This window comes from Ceratina calcarata, unplaced genomic scaffold (genome assembly GCF_001652005.2).
Source record: "Ceratina calcarata isolate Rehan_Ccalc_2016 unplaced genomic scaffold, ASM165200v1 scaffold86.2, whole genome shotgun sequence".
Classification (NCBI taxonomy): domain Eukaryota; kingdom Metazoa; phylum Arthropoda; class Insecta; order Hymenoptera; family Apidae; genus Ceratina; species Ceratina calcarata.
Genome location: NW_017179946.1, coordinates 350582 through 367595, shown reverse-complemented (window position 1 = coordinate 367595; position 17014 = coordinate 350582). Strand labels below are relative to the sequence as shown.

Here is a 17014-nt window from a genome sequence, read left to right as displayed (position 1 = left end):
TATCATGGCAGCTTCGAAGAAGGATTTACAAAAGAGCAAATTAGTGATCATGTTCGACGAGGAGGAAGGCGTGGATTACGGTGGACCGTCGCGTGAATTTTTTTTTCATCTGTCGCGCGAACTTTTCAACCCTTACTACGGGTTGTTCGAGTATTCCGCTAACGACACGTACACCGTACAAGTGTCGCCGATGTCGGCTTTCGTGGATAATTACCACGACTGGTTCAGATTCTCCGGTAGAGTGTTGGGATTGGCTTTGGTACATCAATATCTTCTCGATGCCTTTTTCACGAGGCCGTTTTACAAAGCTCTCCTCCGAATACCGGCGAGCCTCAGCGATTTGGAAAGTTTGGATCAAGAGTTTCATCAGAGTCTGATGTGGATCAAAGAGAGGGACATAAGCATCGAGCCGTTAGAGTTGACCTTCTCCGTGACGGAGGAGCTGTTGGGACGAGTGGCCGAACGGGAACTAAAACCGGGCGGCAGAAACATCGCCGTTACCGAGAAGAATAAAAAGGAATATCTCGAACGCGTCGTACGTTGGAGACTCGAACGAGGAATCGCCGAACAAACGGAGTCGTTGGTGCGCGGATTCTACGAGGTCGTGGATCCGCGATTGGTATCGGTGTTCGATGCACGTGAATTGGAACTGGTGATAGCCGGGGCAGCAGAGATCGATCTGAACGACTGGAGGGCTCACACCGAATACAGAAGCGGTTATCACGACGCTCATCCGGTCGTGGAGTGGTTTTGGAGCAGCATCAGTCGATTTACCAATGAACAACGGCTGAGATTACTACAATTCGTCACTGGTACGTCGAGCATTCCGTACGAAGGATTCGCGGCTTTACGCGGATCCACAGGGCCGCGAAAGTTTTGCATTGAAAAATGGGGAAGACCCAACAGTTTGCCCAGGTAAACATGTTGGTTTCACACGCTCGTCGATACGACGATTTTACTCGATCCCCGTTGATCGCTTCTCCGTTTCTCACTGCATCCGTACATATTTCCAGGGCTCATACGTGCTTCAATCGTTTGGATCTTCCACCGTATCCTACGCCTGAAATTTTATACGAAAAGCTGTTGTTGGCAGTGGAAGAAACGAACACCTTCGGGATAGAGTAAGTCGCGCAGACGACCCGAACGACCATCTGCTGTGCACCAAGTTTCGTTCGAACCACAAGTATTAACAGATCCAAAGACCCGTCATTGGTAATGGTAATTCTACCTATCGTTCTCGAATCTCGAGTGATCCGCGATTCCATTCTTTAGATGCCAGCGGCAGAATCAAAACTGTATCAAAATGTAAATATTTAAGAGAGAGAAAGAGAGAGAGACAGAGAGAGACCGTTTCGCGCGCATATTTTGAACGTATTTTCTCGACACGATTCTGATACGACATACTTACGTATAATAATGTCTCGTAAAAATACTCTTGGAACAAATCGTTCGACGAAAACGATGCTGAAGTAGCTGACTGTTGCGTTTTCACAGAAGGACATGTACCATAGTTACATTGCTAATTTATTAATTTATTCCGTAGTTAGTTAGTTAATTAGTTAGTAGATACGATAATGATTTCTAGTCCATTCGAACGTTGAATATCGTTGCTATTTTTTCCGAATATTTCCAACTATTCCACGCATTCCAATTCTTTTTAGAGTCGTCATGATTAATTTACATTAGCTGCGCGAACCAGAACCAGATGTTTAGAAAATAACAAATTTTTACTGCATATTTAGATGCGATACACGATGCGTCGTGCACGATCTCGGGAGATGCCGCAGACTATTATAAACGTCCTTCCGATCGGTTCGTCGGCGTGATCGTCGAGAAAGATCGACAAACAATGCGAAATCGATAAGAACAACGGGGATAATGATTAATCGTTGTCAGCTTTAGGTTCCGGTTCCGCGTTTGAACAGCTTACCGAGTGGTCGAGTCGATGCGTAAAACATGGTTCGCAATTTTGTTACGTTGAGACTAACTTCAAAAGAAGCACTAGCCAAGAATTATTACTATATATATACACACACACACACACGCGCGCGCGCGCGTTTGTTACTCGAAGGATTGGTGGTTAGTGGATATGTACATACATACATACATACATACATAGACACACACACACACATATACACTCCCTCCCATGCTTCAAGATTCAACCTCTACCTCTTGAACTTCAAATATCGCTTAGGTGGCTTTTACAGAAAAATATTTTCTCTCATTCATTTTTCATTCTCTTCCTCCTGATCCTCTTAAATCCCCGGCCCTTAAAGTATACACACTGATGCGCAAATACGCATGGGAACATTGGGAACGGCTATGGGAACGACGAGAACAGACCTAATCCTACTTCGTGCTTTTCGTCTATCTGAGATCGTTCGAGTTCACGCGTTAATAACAAATGACGATGACCGGTGGCGGCGGCGATGTCGATATAAATAACGATACCAACGTTAGCATTAGTAGTAACTAATAGCAATGATGTTATTCATTCGACATCGAACGGAAGTATGTACTAATATCATGTGATGATCGTTGAAATCGACTTGCACTTTCTATTATCCGTAAACTAGTCACATAGAATACATAGTAAATATACGGTAGATTACTTGGAGTATAATAATGTATGTACAACAAGATGACATAGGCAGGTGTGATCTTCGATCTTGCAATTAGATGACACACACATACACACACACACACGCACACACATTTACAAGGAACCGTGATCGTGTGAAAGCATTCTTTACTTTATTGTTAAAGAAAATAAAATGTGCCTCTTTTGTTATGTTACATTGAACATCGTTGTTTCTTTCTCGTATGCGTTTTTATACATACATACATACATATATATACACACGTACGGTAAGTGTATTTTACTTATGATGAAACGCGTGCCGATGAAGAGCAGATTATTGTTACGGAACATCGAATTTAATCGTAGCATTTTTATGAAAATATCGATTACAAACTTGTACGTTTACCTTATATCTCGTAATTTGGAATCGGATCGTGGTACGTATATACATTAGATACGTGCATACATACTGCAAGGAATAAGATATAACGGAAAAGTGGCACGCGTAGGCACCGGGCACCAGTGTAAGTAACTACGTGCAGCAAGAAGCAGGTAAGTATACGGGAAACCGAACAAACCGAACGAACAGGAGGAACAAGGAACGGGTGGGCGGTCGGTGGCGCGCGCGCGCGCACACGCACGTTCGGTTCGACGCGTTTGCGTTAGACTTTGTCTATATAGAGTTATCATCGATTTAGTTTTTAGAGTGCCGCCGTGAGTAATAATTTGAACAAGACCAAGTGTTCCGGCCTTAGCTAGGTGTATAGGCAAAATAGGGATGCATCGTCGGTAGAGCAACAAAATCGGCGCGCGTCGTCGTCCATGTTCCTTGTCTCCGGCAGCTCGGTAAAAGGGCACTACAGGCACGGTAATCGCCAGGTCGGTTCTCACGCGCGGTTCGCGCACGCAAATCGTCGGACCACCCGCAAAATCGTCGTCGAACAGCGGCAGCGGCAGCCATCTTTACTCCGCTCCGAGACGGGCTGTGGTTCGTTCGTCGTGTGGTGTGACTGACAGTAGTGTGGTTCTTGATGCGGTACACGCGACCATCTCGCTCGGAAAACGTTCTCAAGTGTGGCTTTTAAAAGTACGGAACTGAGGGAACTCGTGTGACGGATCCGGGGTCTAACAAATTATGGCAATGGAGACGCCGAGGGAGCGCGAGATCGCCGCGGAGGACAGTATCAAGGTAGTCTGCAGGTTTCGACCTTTGAACGACTCCGAGGAAAAGGCTGGTTCCAAGTTCATCGTGAAATTCCCCTCCGGCGGCGAGGATAATTGCATCTCGATCGGGGTAAGTGCCTCTCTCTCTTTTCTCATCTACGTTCTCAATCTTGCGTCTGGTCGGTTCGTCGCGTCGACCGTGTTCAGCGTTCAGCCTACATCAGCATACATACGTGTGATGTCATCGTGCACAGCTGACAGCTGCTCTTCACGGAACACTCCTCTCCGTCCTCTCCGTCCTCTCCGTCCTCTCCGTTCGTGCGTGCTGACGCCTACTCTCGACGACGTCGAGATCATCGATCGAGCGTCGAATCTTTCGAAACCGAACACCGTCGTCTCCGATTCTCTTTCGTCGAAATTCACGCCGGACGCGTCGTCGGTCTCGCCGCGTTGTTTCGCCCGTCGATCGTCCGAAGACGCCCGCGGATTGCGACGTGCTGCGATTTAAATCAAGTGATCTTGATCTTCGTCTCCGGTCGTGTAATTTTGACTCGCTGATCGTAGACGTCGATTCATACGTTAACGTTTTGTCCACGTTAAACTCGTTCGATCGTTATCGTTATCGATGCCTGATAAAGCGTAGAGATTGTCATCGTTCACAGCGTGTCGTTAACTTGGAGTACATGTACTACATACGTATGTAATAAATACACCGTGTTCAATGTAGAGTTAGATCACCAGTTTTGTGTAAGGCGGCGACGGCGGCGGCGGCGGCGGCGGTGTTCGCCAAATATACTGCTCCTCGAGAGGCTCGCGGAACAAAGGTTTATCGAGTGCTGCAGTCGTCCCTTCCCCATTGCAGTTCCCGTGTATTGTTCGTGGTACGTCTCGCAAGGGCCTGGAAATGAACAGCCTCGTAATATATTATTTTAGGGAAAAGTATATCTTTTCGACAAAGTGTTTAAACCGAATGCTACTCAAGACAAAGTGTACAATGAAGCAGCCAGATCGATCGTCACAGACGTATTGGCAGGGTACAATGGCACTATTTTCGCATATGGTCAAACATCTTCAGGTAAATTCAGGAATCAGAGGGCACGTGGACATGCACAGAGGATGCACGATTTTGTAGAACGTGACGTTTGCTAAATTTGTTTAATGTCGGTCGATAGGAAAGACGCACACCATGGAAGGTGTCATCGGAGATTCAAACAAGCAGGGTATCATACCCCGAATCGTTAATGACATTTTCAATCATATCTATGGTATGGAAGAGAATTTGGAGTTTCACATCAAGGTATCATACTTTGAGATCTACATGGATAAGATCAGGGATCTCCTCGATGGTGAGAAGAAACGGCTCGCCGATGCACCGCCGGCCGATGCCGGTAAGTCCAAGGATTTTCAACTAATTCTTTCTGTTAATTTCAGTGTCAAAGGTGAATTTAAGTGTACACGAAGATAAGAATCGGGTACCGTTCGTGAAGGGTGCGACCGAACGGTTCGTATCCAGTCCCGAGGAAGTGTTCGAAGTGATAGAGGAAGGCAAGTCGAACAGGCACATCGCCGTGACCAACATGAACGAGCACAGCTCGCGTTCTCATTCCGTATTCTTGATAAACGTGAAGCAAGAGAATTTAGAAAACCAAAAGAAACTTTCCGGGAAGCTGTATCTCGTCGATTTAGCTGGCTCAGAAAAGGTAAGTCAATACGATCGATCGGCGATTCGTGCGCCGCTACTTTTTAACCGTTCGTACGTTCACGTCGCACGACAGGTCTCTAAAACTGGAGCAGAAGGCACCGTGCTCGACGAAGCAAAAAATATTAACAAATCACTGTCGGCGCTCGGCAACGTGATCTCGGCTTTGGCCGACGGAAACAAGACTCACATTCCTTATCGTGATTCCAAGTTGACCAGAATCTTACAAGAATCTCTGGGCGGCAATGCGAGAACTACGATCATCATTTGCTGTTCACCGGCCAGTTTCAACGAGTCGGAAACGAAATCCACTTTAGATTTCGGTAATGTACAATTGATCATATGAATAATTTTGCCGGTGTATCCCGGGGCATCGATCGTCGAGCATCGTCGTTTCTTTCTTTCAGGTAAGCGTGCTAAGACCATTAAGAACGTCGTATGCGTCAACGAGGAATTGACCGCCGAAGAATGGAAACGCCGCTACGAGAGGGAGAAAGAGAAGGCGGCCAGATTGAAAGGAAAAGTGGAGAAATTGGAGGCTGAATTGTCGCGTTGGCGACAGGGCGAGACCGTCAAGCCGGAAGAGCAAGTAAATCTGGTGGATGGACCAGACGTTACGACGCCTATCAACGTGTCCATTGAAGGTAATTCGGTGGTGGATCCGGAGTATTGCGGAGGACTCGCGATTCGCGCGAACGACACGAGAGATCGCGAGACCGTTGTAGAAAGCTCGAGAATCAATTCCTTTTCGTCTGCAGGCAAACTCGATGACGGGCCGATGCCGGCCACACCGGCCGGAAGCTTGATGGCTGGTTCTTTGTCGAACGAGGAGAGGCAAAAACTGGAGGAGGAACGTGAGAGGCTTTACCAACAACTGGACGACAAAGACGAAGAGATCAATCAACAATCGCAGTACGTCGAGAATTTGAAGGAACAGATACACGAACAAGCGGAATTGATCGCGACCGCGAGGCGCGAGTACGAGAAATTGCAACAAGAAGTGAACAGGACGCAGCAAGAACACGAACGCGCGAAGGAGGAAGTGAAGGAAGTTTTGCAAGCATTGGAAGAATTGGCAGTGAATTACGATCAGAAATGTCAAGAGGTACGGTGGCGAACGATACGATTTGTTGACAGGTGGACAAGCGTGACATTGCGTCTTGTTTTTGAATAGTACGACATGAAGAAGAAGGAGGTGGAAACGTTGACGGAGGAACTTTTGGCAAAGCAAACGACGCTGAATACGACCGCTTCGGAATTGCAACAGTTGAAGGACATGTCGGCTCATCAGAAGAAACGAATCGCGGAAATGTTGGCCAACTTCTTAAAAGATCTGGGCGAAATCGGAGTTGCGATCGGTGGCGATGAAAATCTGAAGGTCTGTGAACGCGAACAAGTCTGCGTATTGATTTGTTCACGTTTATGTTAATTAACTTAACCGTAACGAGAACGGTATAATTTTGTGGACAGGTTTCACCTCCGGAGAGCAATGGTAAACTGGAAGAGGAGTTCACGGTAGCTAGGCTGTTCATTAGCAAAATGAAATCGGAGGTGAAGAATCTGGTGCAACGTTGTCAAGGATTAGAAAGTTTCCAAGTAGACTATAACAAGAAAGTAAGTGTTAATTTGTGTCGCGCGTACTCTCGCCGAATTCTTAGTAGTTTTCAGCATTCTTCTTTTCACTAAATTTTACACGCAGTGGCAGCTCGTCAGTGTGAATACTATTATTTCATCTCGTTTCGTTTCGTTTCGTTTCGTTTCGTTTCGTTTCGTTTCATTCCACTTTAGGTCGCCGAGTACGAAAAGGATCTGGCCGATTGTCGGCTATTAATTTCTCAACACGAAGCTCGTATGCAGACGTTGACGGAGTCTATGAAAGTAGCAGAGGCACGTAAACGTGCCTTGGAAGAGGAAGTCGACGCTTTACGCGAGGAGTGCGCCAAACTGAAGGCCGCGGAACAGGTGCAAGCTGTAACAAATAAAGAGAAGGCACAGGAGAAAGAAGCAGCAACGAAGATGCGAGTCGCGTTAGAAGAGCAAATGGATCAGTTGCGGGACGCTCATCAGAAACAGGTAAGAATAATTGTTTTTCAGCTGTCGCGTTTTACCGCGTGTATCGAATTGGTATATCGGGCAGTACTCCTCTCGTAAATCGATCGTTGTTGCAGGTCGCCGCTCTCAGAGACGAGCTGTCCGAGAAACAAGAGTTGATCAGTGAACTGAAAGATTTGAACCAGAAGTTCACGTTGGCTCATCAGCAGATGCAGGCCGACTACGAACGATTGAAACAAGAAGAAGCGAACAAGTCTATCAAACTGCAGGAATTGCTGCTACTCAATGAACGCCGTGAACAGGTACGTACTACATAGATTTATGTGTATACCGTCGTTTACCTTCACCTCTCCGCGCCAGGCTCGAAAGGATCTGAAGGGTCTGGAGGAAACGGTAGCCAAAGAACTTCAAACGTTGCACAATCTACGGAAATTGTTCGTTCAAGATCTTCATACTAGAATAAAGAAGACTATGACGTCGGACGATAACGAAGACGATGGTGGGTCGCTCACGCAGAAACAAAAGATTTCCTTCCTCGAGAATAACTTGGATCAACTGACAAAAGTAAGCGACCGGCGACCTTACCGATCGATAGGTACTTCGTCAACGATCGTATTTGTCTGTACGATGTTAATCGTGACTGGCTGTAACAGGTTCATAAGCAGCTTGTCAGGGATAACGCTGATCTTCGATGCGAATTACCGAAACTTGAAAAGAGATTACGGACCACGATGGAGCGCGTGAAAGCTCTTGAGACGGCATTGCGGGACGCGAAGGAAGGCGCGATGCGAGATCGTAAACGTTATCAGTACGAGGTGGACAGAATCAAGGAAGCTGTCAGACAGAAGAGCTTGGCTCGCCGTGGGCCCAGCGCGCAAATCGCTAAGCCGATCAGAGCTGGCCAGCACCATTTAACGAACGTTGCTATCAGAACGGGAAACCGCGGTGAGTAATCGTACCGAGTTCAATTAAACGAGCCGTCCTTTATATGCGCGTATTATTTCTCTTTCTACGAACATGTTTCGTTTCGCGACCACGAGATCGTTCGATTCTACGTAAACGAAAACTGATTTAATCGCGACGAGACTAGGTAGATGTGATTCTGCTGAACAGTAACGTAGCAGTTGAACGCGAACGCGAACGATCTCGTTGGTTGCCAATGTTTTCAATTTTCCTTTCGTCCACGTGTCTGGTGAATGCTAGCCGCGATACGAAAAATAGATTTTTAGTTAACCTTTTGTTCATGCAGTTTTCATATTTGTTTATTTTTTTCCATGTTTTATTCAGATTTGGGTAACAACGTACAGTGATCGTGAGCATAATGCCAAATCCTTCACTTTTACAGAAAACGAACGCAAGAATGCTTTCATCAATGAAAACAATAGAGTCGCCGATACTCTAATTTGTAGTGGATATCCGTAAATGTTACAATTATTTAGTAAGGGTAATAGACGTAATATATCCGCAAGAAGCACCGCCAGTTCTTTTCATTTGTCTCGAAGCAACGAGCATGTACTTAGGTATATTCAAATTCAACACTAAACGCGTTAAGTTATACAACGTATGTAGCGCTGCATGTCCCATCGATTTGTAAATAGTTAATTTTTATAAGTTATTTAACTTAATATCTTGCACGATACAAGTAACGGTGAATGTCTATCAAATAATCGATCGAAGGCCTCTCGTCGAACACGAGTCGAACTTGTCTCTGTATTTGTTTCCGATCGTCAAAAGTTCCCGTTTTCGTCGTCGTCTTATCTTTGTACTTGATCAAACGGCAAACAAGTGAATTCAATTTATTATATATGGAATGGGACGCCGATTCCTATTCCGATTCCGCAAATTATTCGCTTTAAATCAGATAATTTAAGAGAACGTGAGAGTGAGAGTGAGTGAGAGAGAGAGAGAGAGAGAGAGAAAGAGAGATTTTTGGTCGCTACTGCGAAACACGATGATTGGACATGCGGCATTGATCGAAATTGTAGGGACGATCGTGGCTTATTAACTATTTGTAATTGTAAGATTTCTCTCCATCGCCGTTGAAACAGAATCGTGATGATTGATTTCTTCTACTCTTTGGATCGTTCGGAGGGTCCGCTTAACTGGGAAAGTTAAGTTTGCCGGCTGCTCCGAACATTACCGAGATCCAATACGACGTTTCATCGTCCTCTGTCATTTTCATCGTCGTCAATTGTACGCTCCAGCTTTCGTTGCATCGATCTTTATAACGGTGTTTCGGGCACCATGCGTTCAAGGTGGAACACGGACCACCGCGGTGGGATACCGTGTCACGCACACGATTCCCACAATCATCTAATTTAAATTAACTTATTATCGCTTGTTCTTCATTTTCGTATCAGAGGCTTTTATACTAATACGTTCAAATACGTTCGTACGGACCGATGAAATTCAGTCGCGTTAAGCGAAATTCTTTCGTGTCGTATAAATATGTGAGCTTATGTTTCTTGCTCGTGTCGAGCCTTTCGACGCTCTCGAAAGTTACCTAGACGTATTACCGTAGCTTGCTGCTGTTGCTGATCGTATCGACCGAATCGTGAGCTCTGTCGAAAATCGTTGTTGCACACATACACAGGTCCGCTTAAGTTCCTAAAACCTGTTGCAGACCGCACTTGTGAGAGCATCGTTCACGCATATTTTCTCTCTCCCCCTGTCCGTGTAATACTCGTTCCATGTAACGCGTGTACACAAGCATTTCGCGTTTCACGCTCTCACGAACTGTGAGGCCGACCGATCGTTCACAAACGTCTGATTTTTACGTACTTTTTTTTCCCCCTCACTAGTTCGTTGAGGATCCTCTCGCAAATAACGTCGAGCCGCCGCCGCCGCCACACTTACTCGGTCCTATATTTTGTCCAGAAAGCAGGAGAATTCGTATGAACATATTAATGTAATTAAGATGAGATTTTTGTGAATCGCGCGCAACAATATACCTGTTGGTCCGATGTATGTGCGCTCGCTGGAATCTTGTTACGCGCGGTTACTTTATAGTAGGGGCTGCGTGTGAAAAAAAGAAAAGAAATCGACATTTCCGTTTATCGAATTGTCGTTGTCCGACAACGACAAGAGAAATCATGTTTTCATTCGACATAATTTTTGTCATCTTAACTTTGGTGATGTCGTATCTCGAGTATCGAGGATGAATCACTCTGTGTTTGATAATGTGCAAAGACAAGTGCGTGGTGCATAACGAGTGCAATTATTATTGAAATATTCGTATCAAATGTATGTAAATATATAATCGTACTCGGTTACAATTATTTGGCAGATTCAAAGAGAACGATCGTTGCAAATCGATCGTGATCCTACTCGCGAAAGGCTGATTGCATATGCTATGTATTTAACGCAAGAAAACGACAAACATACACTCGAGATAATGTATCTTTCGTTTTAACGTACAACCAGAAGGTATCGTCGGTGTATTCGGTGAATTTTCAATCGTGATCGTGAAATGAAATTTCAACTCACAGGAGAACCCTCTCTCACCGTGAGTTTCGGGCATCGACCACTTACCTCGTAAATCACATTGTCAATCTTTTACCGTGAACAAAGAGATCACACACTTGTCGCTTTCTTTCTTCTTGTTTAAATCGAGGATTCAGCAGCCTTTTCAGATTGTATAAAAAATAAAATTCGAAAATAAAATTCGAAAATAAAATTCGAATGCTCGTCGAAAGATTTTAATCGAGCGTGTATGCAGATTCTCCGACGTGCATGCACGCGGAGAAATGAACAGAAATAACACCAGAGTTATGATTATTTTCGTAATACACACCGGACGTATCGAAATGAATGAAGAAAAAATGAAATATATATATATATATAAATATATATATATACACACATATAACGAAAGAAGCAGAGTATGTAGTTAACTCGTAGGATATTCGCACGGGAAAAATCGAGGATTACCGTTAACGCGAGAAGGAGGTGGAGATGGATCTAAGGCCGCTGTCGAATTTTTTTGTAAACTGTACGAAGTATGCGAGTGTGAAGGAAGGAAATAAACAAGTTGAAGAATGTAGATGACTCGTTTCATTGTTTCATCGGATATACACGTATGCCGGACGGAACATGCTGTAAACAGGAGAAGCGGATCAGACTCGTTCTAGTTATATTTAAATATTTATGCGTTTTGCTACGATCGGCTTTGCTAGAGAAATTCTATGTTCTGTTCGCGCGCGCGCTCATTTAATTGATCAAGCTCTCCGCACCGTGCTACGAAAATTTGCAGCCGTTTCTAAATCGAAATCCACGCCGATGCTCGATAGTGGCGGATAGCGAGCGAGCGAGCGAGCGAGCGAGTGTGCGAGACCTACCTACGTCGTCGTCGAAGCATCCAAGTAGGTTTACCGTAACATAAACATGCAATGCGAATAATAAATTGTTTTTTTCATTGCATGCGTCCGTGTACACTCGATTAAATTCAGGCGTCTACCTCATTCGATCCAGAAGATGAAACGAGAAGTAGAAACTCCACGTGGATATATTTGTAGCATTAGAAGGTAGATTTGTATCCGGAACCTTCCTCCTCATACGGATAGCCTGTCAGCTTCTCGAGGTACTATCTTGTAGATTGTGATACACGTAAATTCTGATTAAACTGATTTATAATATATTAATTTTAAGTATTCCGATATAATTATCGTCGTCACATCATCACTATCGCTACTACTGCTACTACTACTATTACTGCTACTATTACTACTACTACTACTACTACTACTACTACTACTACTACTACTACTACTATTATTATTCTTATTATTATTATTATTGTTGTTGTTATTATTATCATCGTCGTGGTCATTATCATTATTATTACTATTATTGTTATTAGTACTAGTAATAGTAGTAGTAGTAGTGGTAGTAGTGTTAACAACGATTGATGGTAATCGTATGAAAGTAGCGCTCGCATGAATCTTTCAGGAGAATACCAATTGAATAATAATTCTTGGCGAACGTATTTACTTACCAATAATAAAGTCATTCATATTACGTGTACAATGTATTCGTATTTATTTAAACATTTTAAGATGTACGCCATCACTGCTATGGACTGGGACGTTGAACCGAAGTGCGTGGCGCATGAATTGTTTCCCCCGAAGGAAAAATTGGATCGTGGACCGGTGTCGAGCGAGAACAGATATTCGGTGAAGACGTTAGTGGGCAATTGGATCGAGCGTAGAGCAACTTCTACGCCACGATCGGACGATTGGAGGAGTTTGTACGAAATAGATTACGTGCCTCGCGTTAACGAAACTTGGGAAACGGATCAAGCCGGAAAATGGGAGAACAAACTGGTCGTCGAGGTAGATTTTAGACAAGTGACCGGTCGAATCTACTGCTGCTAACGATTTCGAATACGTTTCGATCGGAAGGGTTTGCCACGAGACGAGATTTTCGATCATAAAACCGAATATTATGACAACATGACGACGACCAACGATTTGTGTTACAACGTTCTACCGAAAGGTCTGAAGGGACCCAAACCTCGGTCTTACAACGCAAGGTAGACACACGTCGTTTCGCTGGTCACTCCTCCCAAAGTCCGGAATTTCTCCCCGTTTTCTGTGTTTTTCATTCATTCACCAAGACTGAGAAAATGGCTGCCCGAACAGGATTTATTGAAAAGTTTCGGCACGTTGACGCAGTCTGGATTGAGAGAAGCGATGCGGGAGGAGCTAGAAAAGAATTCGTTGGAAGGAATAGCCAAATGTCGATGGTGGTCTACGTACAGGGAAGAAATTGGATTGCTAAGGCCGGCAAACGTCGAATACACCACTCAGTGAGTCGTTTAAGATAATTGTAATTATAACGAAATTGCATTCAAGATTCCGTAGACGAAAGGTGGATTTTAACGAACCGGATCTCAGGCATTTGAAACGTAAATCGGCGTTCGCTGCCGTTTAAAAAATGATTCAACGTCGAACAACGCGCGTAGCGATAGAAAAGGATGCCGAGGTACACAATGTGTTGTTATTGTCATTTGGGAGTGACAGCCGGCGTAAGAACGTAACGTCAGAATTAAAAATATTACATTATTATATTTATTTCGTTAGATTAGATTTTAACATCACATGGTATAACACGATACAGCATAATATACAATAGACGGACTTATAAAACATGTCAGAACACATGGCGAATCCCGTCGTCGCGTTTAGACGCGTAGAAATTTGTTGTACGAAACGAATACTCGGTTTCAGTTTGAACCTTGACCGGGCAGCTTACTAAACCGTTGAACTTGGTGGATCACGCATGTATGTACATTATTACTAATGAACACAGATGGAGACACGACGATTCTTCAGAATGTCAGATGAATTTATCATTTTCCACGGTACACACAACAGTAGTCTCGTTTTCGCCTGCTGCTGTTGACAGTCGATCTTAACAACGGGCATTAAAACAATGAATATCTATTTACAATTGCTGAGAAGTGAGAAATGAACAATGATCGCAACTTCAACGACCGACGACTATACTGGCAGTGTAACACTTACTTATAAACGGATTCCCTTTCACCATCACCGACGCTCATCCACAATAAAGTTAAAATTAACTGTTTTTAAAAAACTAATAATCAACTTATTTCGTTGTATCGACGACTGAGACGTAAAAAACTACGAACGTAGGAAAAACAACAGACGCCGCCGACGCCTTATCGCACGTCTTATCGTGATAAAGTGGTACATAAAACTATTATGTTTATTACGAGCGAACCGCACAATAGTGCTGGTAACCAAACCGGACCCGCTACAATGGTAGCGTGGTGACTAGGAAACTTGATTTCAGAGGGGTGATCTTTAGTATTACTTCCGTTAACGCCGTTCTGTCCCGGACATGGACACTGATCGATCGGGAAAGGCGAATTATTCCAAGTTTGCGAAACGGACAGATTGGCCGATGCGCGTTTCATCGTCTGGTAATTGAACTGATGATTGTTGATCGTCTCAGGGAACCGTGGACCGTGCAAACTCTGTTGATAAGACGATCCGACGACAGGACTGTTGGCCTGCCTCACGGTGCGATAGGATTGCGTTGCATCCGACATGATCGAACATCGATCGAACTCGTGTATGGAAGGTTCTTTGGACGTACCGAAATTGGAGACGACGGAACCGAAGCCAGAACTTTGACTGGACGATCTGGACAATGACAATGGCGGGTCTATGCCCTCCTGCCAGTAACCACCGGCTACCCACGACGTTTGCGTCACAGATTTCAATTTCGGTGGCGATAGAACGTGTCTCGACTTGACGACAGACTTTTTGAACAGGTCGGAAACGTTCGTATCGTATACCCTCGTTTCAAAGATCTTAGGCGTTTTAACGACGCGTCTCGGTCTCTCTTCGCTGCTCAGCGTTAATTCACCCAGCGTGCTCAAACTATCGTTCAACAACAACGAGTAAGTACCGTTGTCTGCTGCGACTGTCGCAGTGTTTTTATCTTCGGACCTGCCGTTGTTACTTTCGGTCGTTAAAGACAACGACAGGTTCCGAGGTCGAGTCGTACTGTGTAACGTAAAGATGAGAAGAATGAATTAAGACGTTCAACTCTCCGATCGCCGAACAAGCACCAAATAGGCGAAAAATGTAAATACTTACCATGGACTTTGAAAAGTTGTCGATATAGAATTTGTTGAACAAGGTTGATACCCGTATTTCTTCGTGGCGTTCGACGCCAATTGGTTAGTAATTGGTTGGTTTAAACGATTGCTCGGCTTATCGCTAAAATTTTCATCATTGTTCGTAGACTCCGTGTAATTAAACGGCATTATTACGTTTTTCGTAGGAGATTCGATTTTCTTAAATGACATATTCTTAAATTCGGTCTTACGAGACTTGGGCATGATATTGATGAAGCCTATGATCGTGACGATCAACGTTACCTGCCGGAATCAGAATAATTCAAAGTGAATGATCATCGGCGTGGTGGTGGTCGTTATAATTATTATTATTACTATTATCGATAGAAAGATTGCGTGTTAAAATATTACCATATGATAATGCGTGACGTACTCAAAGGGAAACCACGAATCATCGGCCAGCAGCTCTGCTTCTTTTAATATCGTCTTATCTTTAAAGGGTAGCAGTACGATCATGCATAACCATAGACACAGAAGTAACCGGTCAGAGTTTCGTTGACTCTTGGAAGTTATCCAGCAAGCATAAAATTGGAAGAGCAGTCCTCCAAATGGTAACAATACGAGCTCCATATCGTACGCTGCCATAGAACCCAGTATCGTTGAAACTATTCTGCACACTGGCTCAGAATATCTCTTCTCCTACAAACAATGATGATTCGGTGCAATTTTTTACTAGTTTTACTAGTTAGTAGCATATATAATTTCATTTATAGTGACTACTCTGTCCACTCACTCTGTCAGCGATCATCGCAGAAAATGGTTTTTGTTTAAAGAACAACATTTTGTATTGTGCGAGCCATAATGCTTGCCTGCACAACACGCCTTTCACCGTGGCCTTACATCTCACACATAACGGATAGATCTCTTCTAAGCTGTCTTTGAACCGTTTTATCTCGTACTCATAATTCCTTTCGTCTCTGGGTATATAATTGGACAGTTTCGACAGCTTCAAGCTCTCGTTCCTGTTACATCGTTCGCACAGCCCACTTTTTTCGTCATGCTCATTCGATCTTTGCTGTTGATTTATCGTTCTACAATAGTTTTTAATCTCTCCCCGAGATATCCTGTGTTGCTCCGGTATTGTACGCGCGTAATCACCGTTCTGAAATTGCAAACCGAAGAGAAAATACGGGACGAACGTTAAACACTTGATGAATCGATCGTCGACTGGACCCCGCGAACAATGATCCCACCAGATTGTCTGAATAAAATCTTTTAAGGATGCATTGGCTATACAGTCAATCCCAAAGGTTTATGCACTTTAGAAACGCATTTTTTAAAAAGATATCACACGTCGGAGGAATATTGCTAATAATAAACAACAAAAAAAAATTTTCGATTTTTCCGAGATTTTTCCAAGGGGTACCCCCTTCAGATTTTACGAAATTTTCGTTTTTGGCCAATACTTCCCAAACCGTTGGTCCTACGGGAAAATTGCATAGGACCTTTCTTGTAGAGGACGACGAGATCTACAATTTCCATGTAAAAGTTTCTTGCTGGCGTCAATAGTTAACGAGTAATTTGCAAAAAACTCTTTTTTCGTTTTTCGTCCATAACTCTTTAAATATTAATGCTAGCGAAAAACTTTTATACAGAAATTGTAGATCTCGTCGTCCTCTACAAGAAAGGTCCTATGCAATTTTCCCGTAGGACCAACGGTTTGGGAAGTATTGGCCAAAAACGAAAATTTCGTAAAATCTGAAGGGGGTACCCCTTGGAAAAATCTCGGAAAAATCGAAAATTTTTTTTTGTTGTTTATTATTAGCAATATTCCTCCGACGTGTGATATCTTTTTAAAAAATGCGTTTCTAAAGTGCATAAACCTTTGGGATTGACTGTATAGCCA

General features: G+C 43.8%; 4 protein-coding genes across 5 annotated transcripts in view; 3 read left to right on the top strand and 1 right to left on the bottom strand.

Annotated features, from left to right (window-relative positions):
- Positions 1 to 4: 4 nt before the first annotated feature.
- On the top strand, positions 5 to 2806 carry Hecw (Hecw ubiquitin protein ligase). The gene is made up of 2 exons (XM_018035091.2): positions 5 to 915; positions 1014 to 2806. The coding sequence occupies exons 1-2, from the start codon at positions 5 to 7 to the stop codon at positions 1123 to 1125; spliced, it is 1023 nt and encodes a 340-aa protein (XP_017890580.1). The 3' UTR covers positions 1126 to 2806.
- Positions 2807 to 3166: 360 nt separating this feature from the next.
- Positions 3167 to 12139, top strand: Khc (kinesin heavy chain). 2 transcript variants are annotated; one of them, XM_018035090.2, is made up of 14 exons: positions 3167 to 3878; positions 4682 to 4823; positions 4921 to 5094; positions 5180 to 5448; positions 5524 to 5770; positions 5855 to 6091; positions 6206 to 6552; positions 6622 to 6825; positions 6918 to 7061; positions 7236 to 7520; positions 7616 to 7801; positions 7860 to 8063; positions 8153 to 8444; positions 8845 to 12139. In XM_018035090.2, the coding sequence occupies exons 1-14, from the start codon at positions 3720 to 3722 to the stop codon at positions 8919 to 8921; spliced, it is 2967 nt and encodes a 988-aa protein (XP_017890579.1). In that variant the 5' UTR covers positions 3167 to 3719; the 3' UTR covers positions 8922 to 12139. The 2 variants fall into 2 exon arrangements, with proteins under 2 accessions (XP_017890579.1, XP_026674503.1); XM_026818702.1 differs by having other exon boundaries at positions 8787 to 12139.
- A 174-nt stretch (positions 12140 to 12313) lies between these two features.
- Positions 12314 to 14050, top strand: LOC108631284 (uncharacterized protein C1orf158). The gene is made up of 4 exons (XM_018035123.2): positions 12314 to 12829; positions 12899 to 13029; positions 13114 to 13305; positions 13352 to 14050. The coding sequence occupies exons 1-4, from the start codon at positions 12434 to 12436 to the stop codon at positions 13428 to 13430; spliced, it is 798 nt and encodes a 265-aa protein (XP_017890612.1). The 5' UTR covers positions 12314 to 12433; the 3' UTR covers positions 13431 to 14050.
- LOC108631283 (uncharacterized) overlaps positions 13545 to 17014 on the bottom strand; it is a 4760-nt gene continuing 1290 nt past the window's right edge. The window contains exons 3-6 of the mRNA XM_018035122.2: positions 15902 to 16270; positions 15520 to 15807; positions 15128 to 15411; positions 13545 to 15034 (exon numbers count right to left, since the gene is read on the bottom strand). Of these exons, the coding sequence (XP_017890611.1) occupies positions 14194 to 15034; positions 15128 to 15411; positions 15520 to 15807; positions 15902 to 16270 (1782 nt within the window). The 3' untranslated portion in view covers positions 13545 to 14193. The remainder of the gene's footprint in view (positions 15035 to 15127; positions 15412 to 15519; positions 15808 to 15901; positions 16271 to 17014) is intronic.

What these genes read in the sequence shown, in the direction of transcription:
- Hecw (XM_018035091.2), top strand. Translation starts at nt 5, where the DNA reads ATGGCAGCTTCGAAGAAGGATTTACAAAAGAGCAAATTAGTGATCATG. An exon ending in AGACCCAACAGTTTGCCCAG is followed by an intron (nt 916 to 1,013) that starts GTAAACATGTTG and finishes ACATATTTCCAG; the next exon opens with GGCTCATACGTGCTTCAATC.
- Khc (XM_018035090.2), top strand. Translation starts at nt 3,720, where the DNA reads ATGGCAATGGAGACGCCGAGGGAGCGCGAGATCGCCGCGGAGGACAGT. An exon ending in ATTTAGCTGGCTCAGAAAAG is followed by an intron (nt 5,449 to 5,523) that starts GTAAGTCAATAC and finishes GTCGCACGACAG; the next exon opens with GTCTCTAAAACTGGAGCAGA. An exon ending in GAAATCCACTTTAGATTTCG is followed by an intron (nt 5,771 to 5,854) that starts GTAATGTACAAT and finishes TCTTTCTTTCAG; the next exon opens with GTAAGCGTGCTAAGACCATT.
- LOC108631284 (XM_018035123.2), top strand. Translation starts at nt 12,434, where the DNA reads ATGAATCTTTCAGGAGAATACCAATTGAATAATAATTCTTGGCGAACG. An exon ending in AGAACAAACTGGTCGTCGAG is followed by an intron (nt 12,830 to 12,898) that starts GTAGATTTTAGA and finishes TTCGATCGGAAG; the next exon opens with GGTTTGCCACGAGACGAGAT. An exon ending in CCTCGGTCTTACAACGCAAG is followed by an intron (nt 13,030 to 13,113) that starts GTAGACACACGT and finishes TCATTCACCAAG; the next exon opens with ACTGAGAAAATGGCTGCCCG.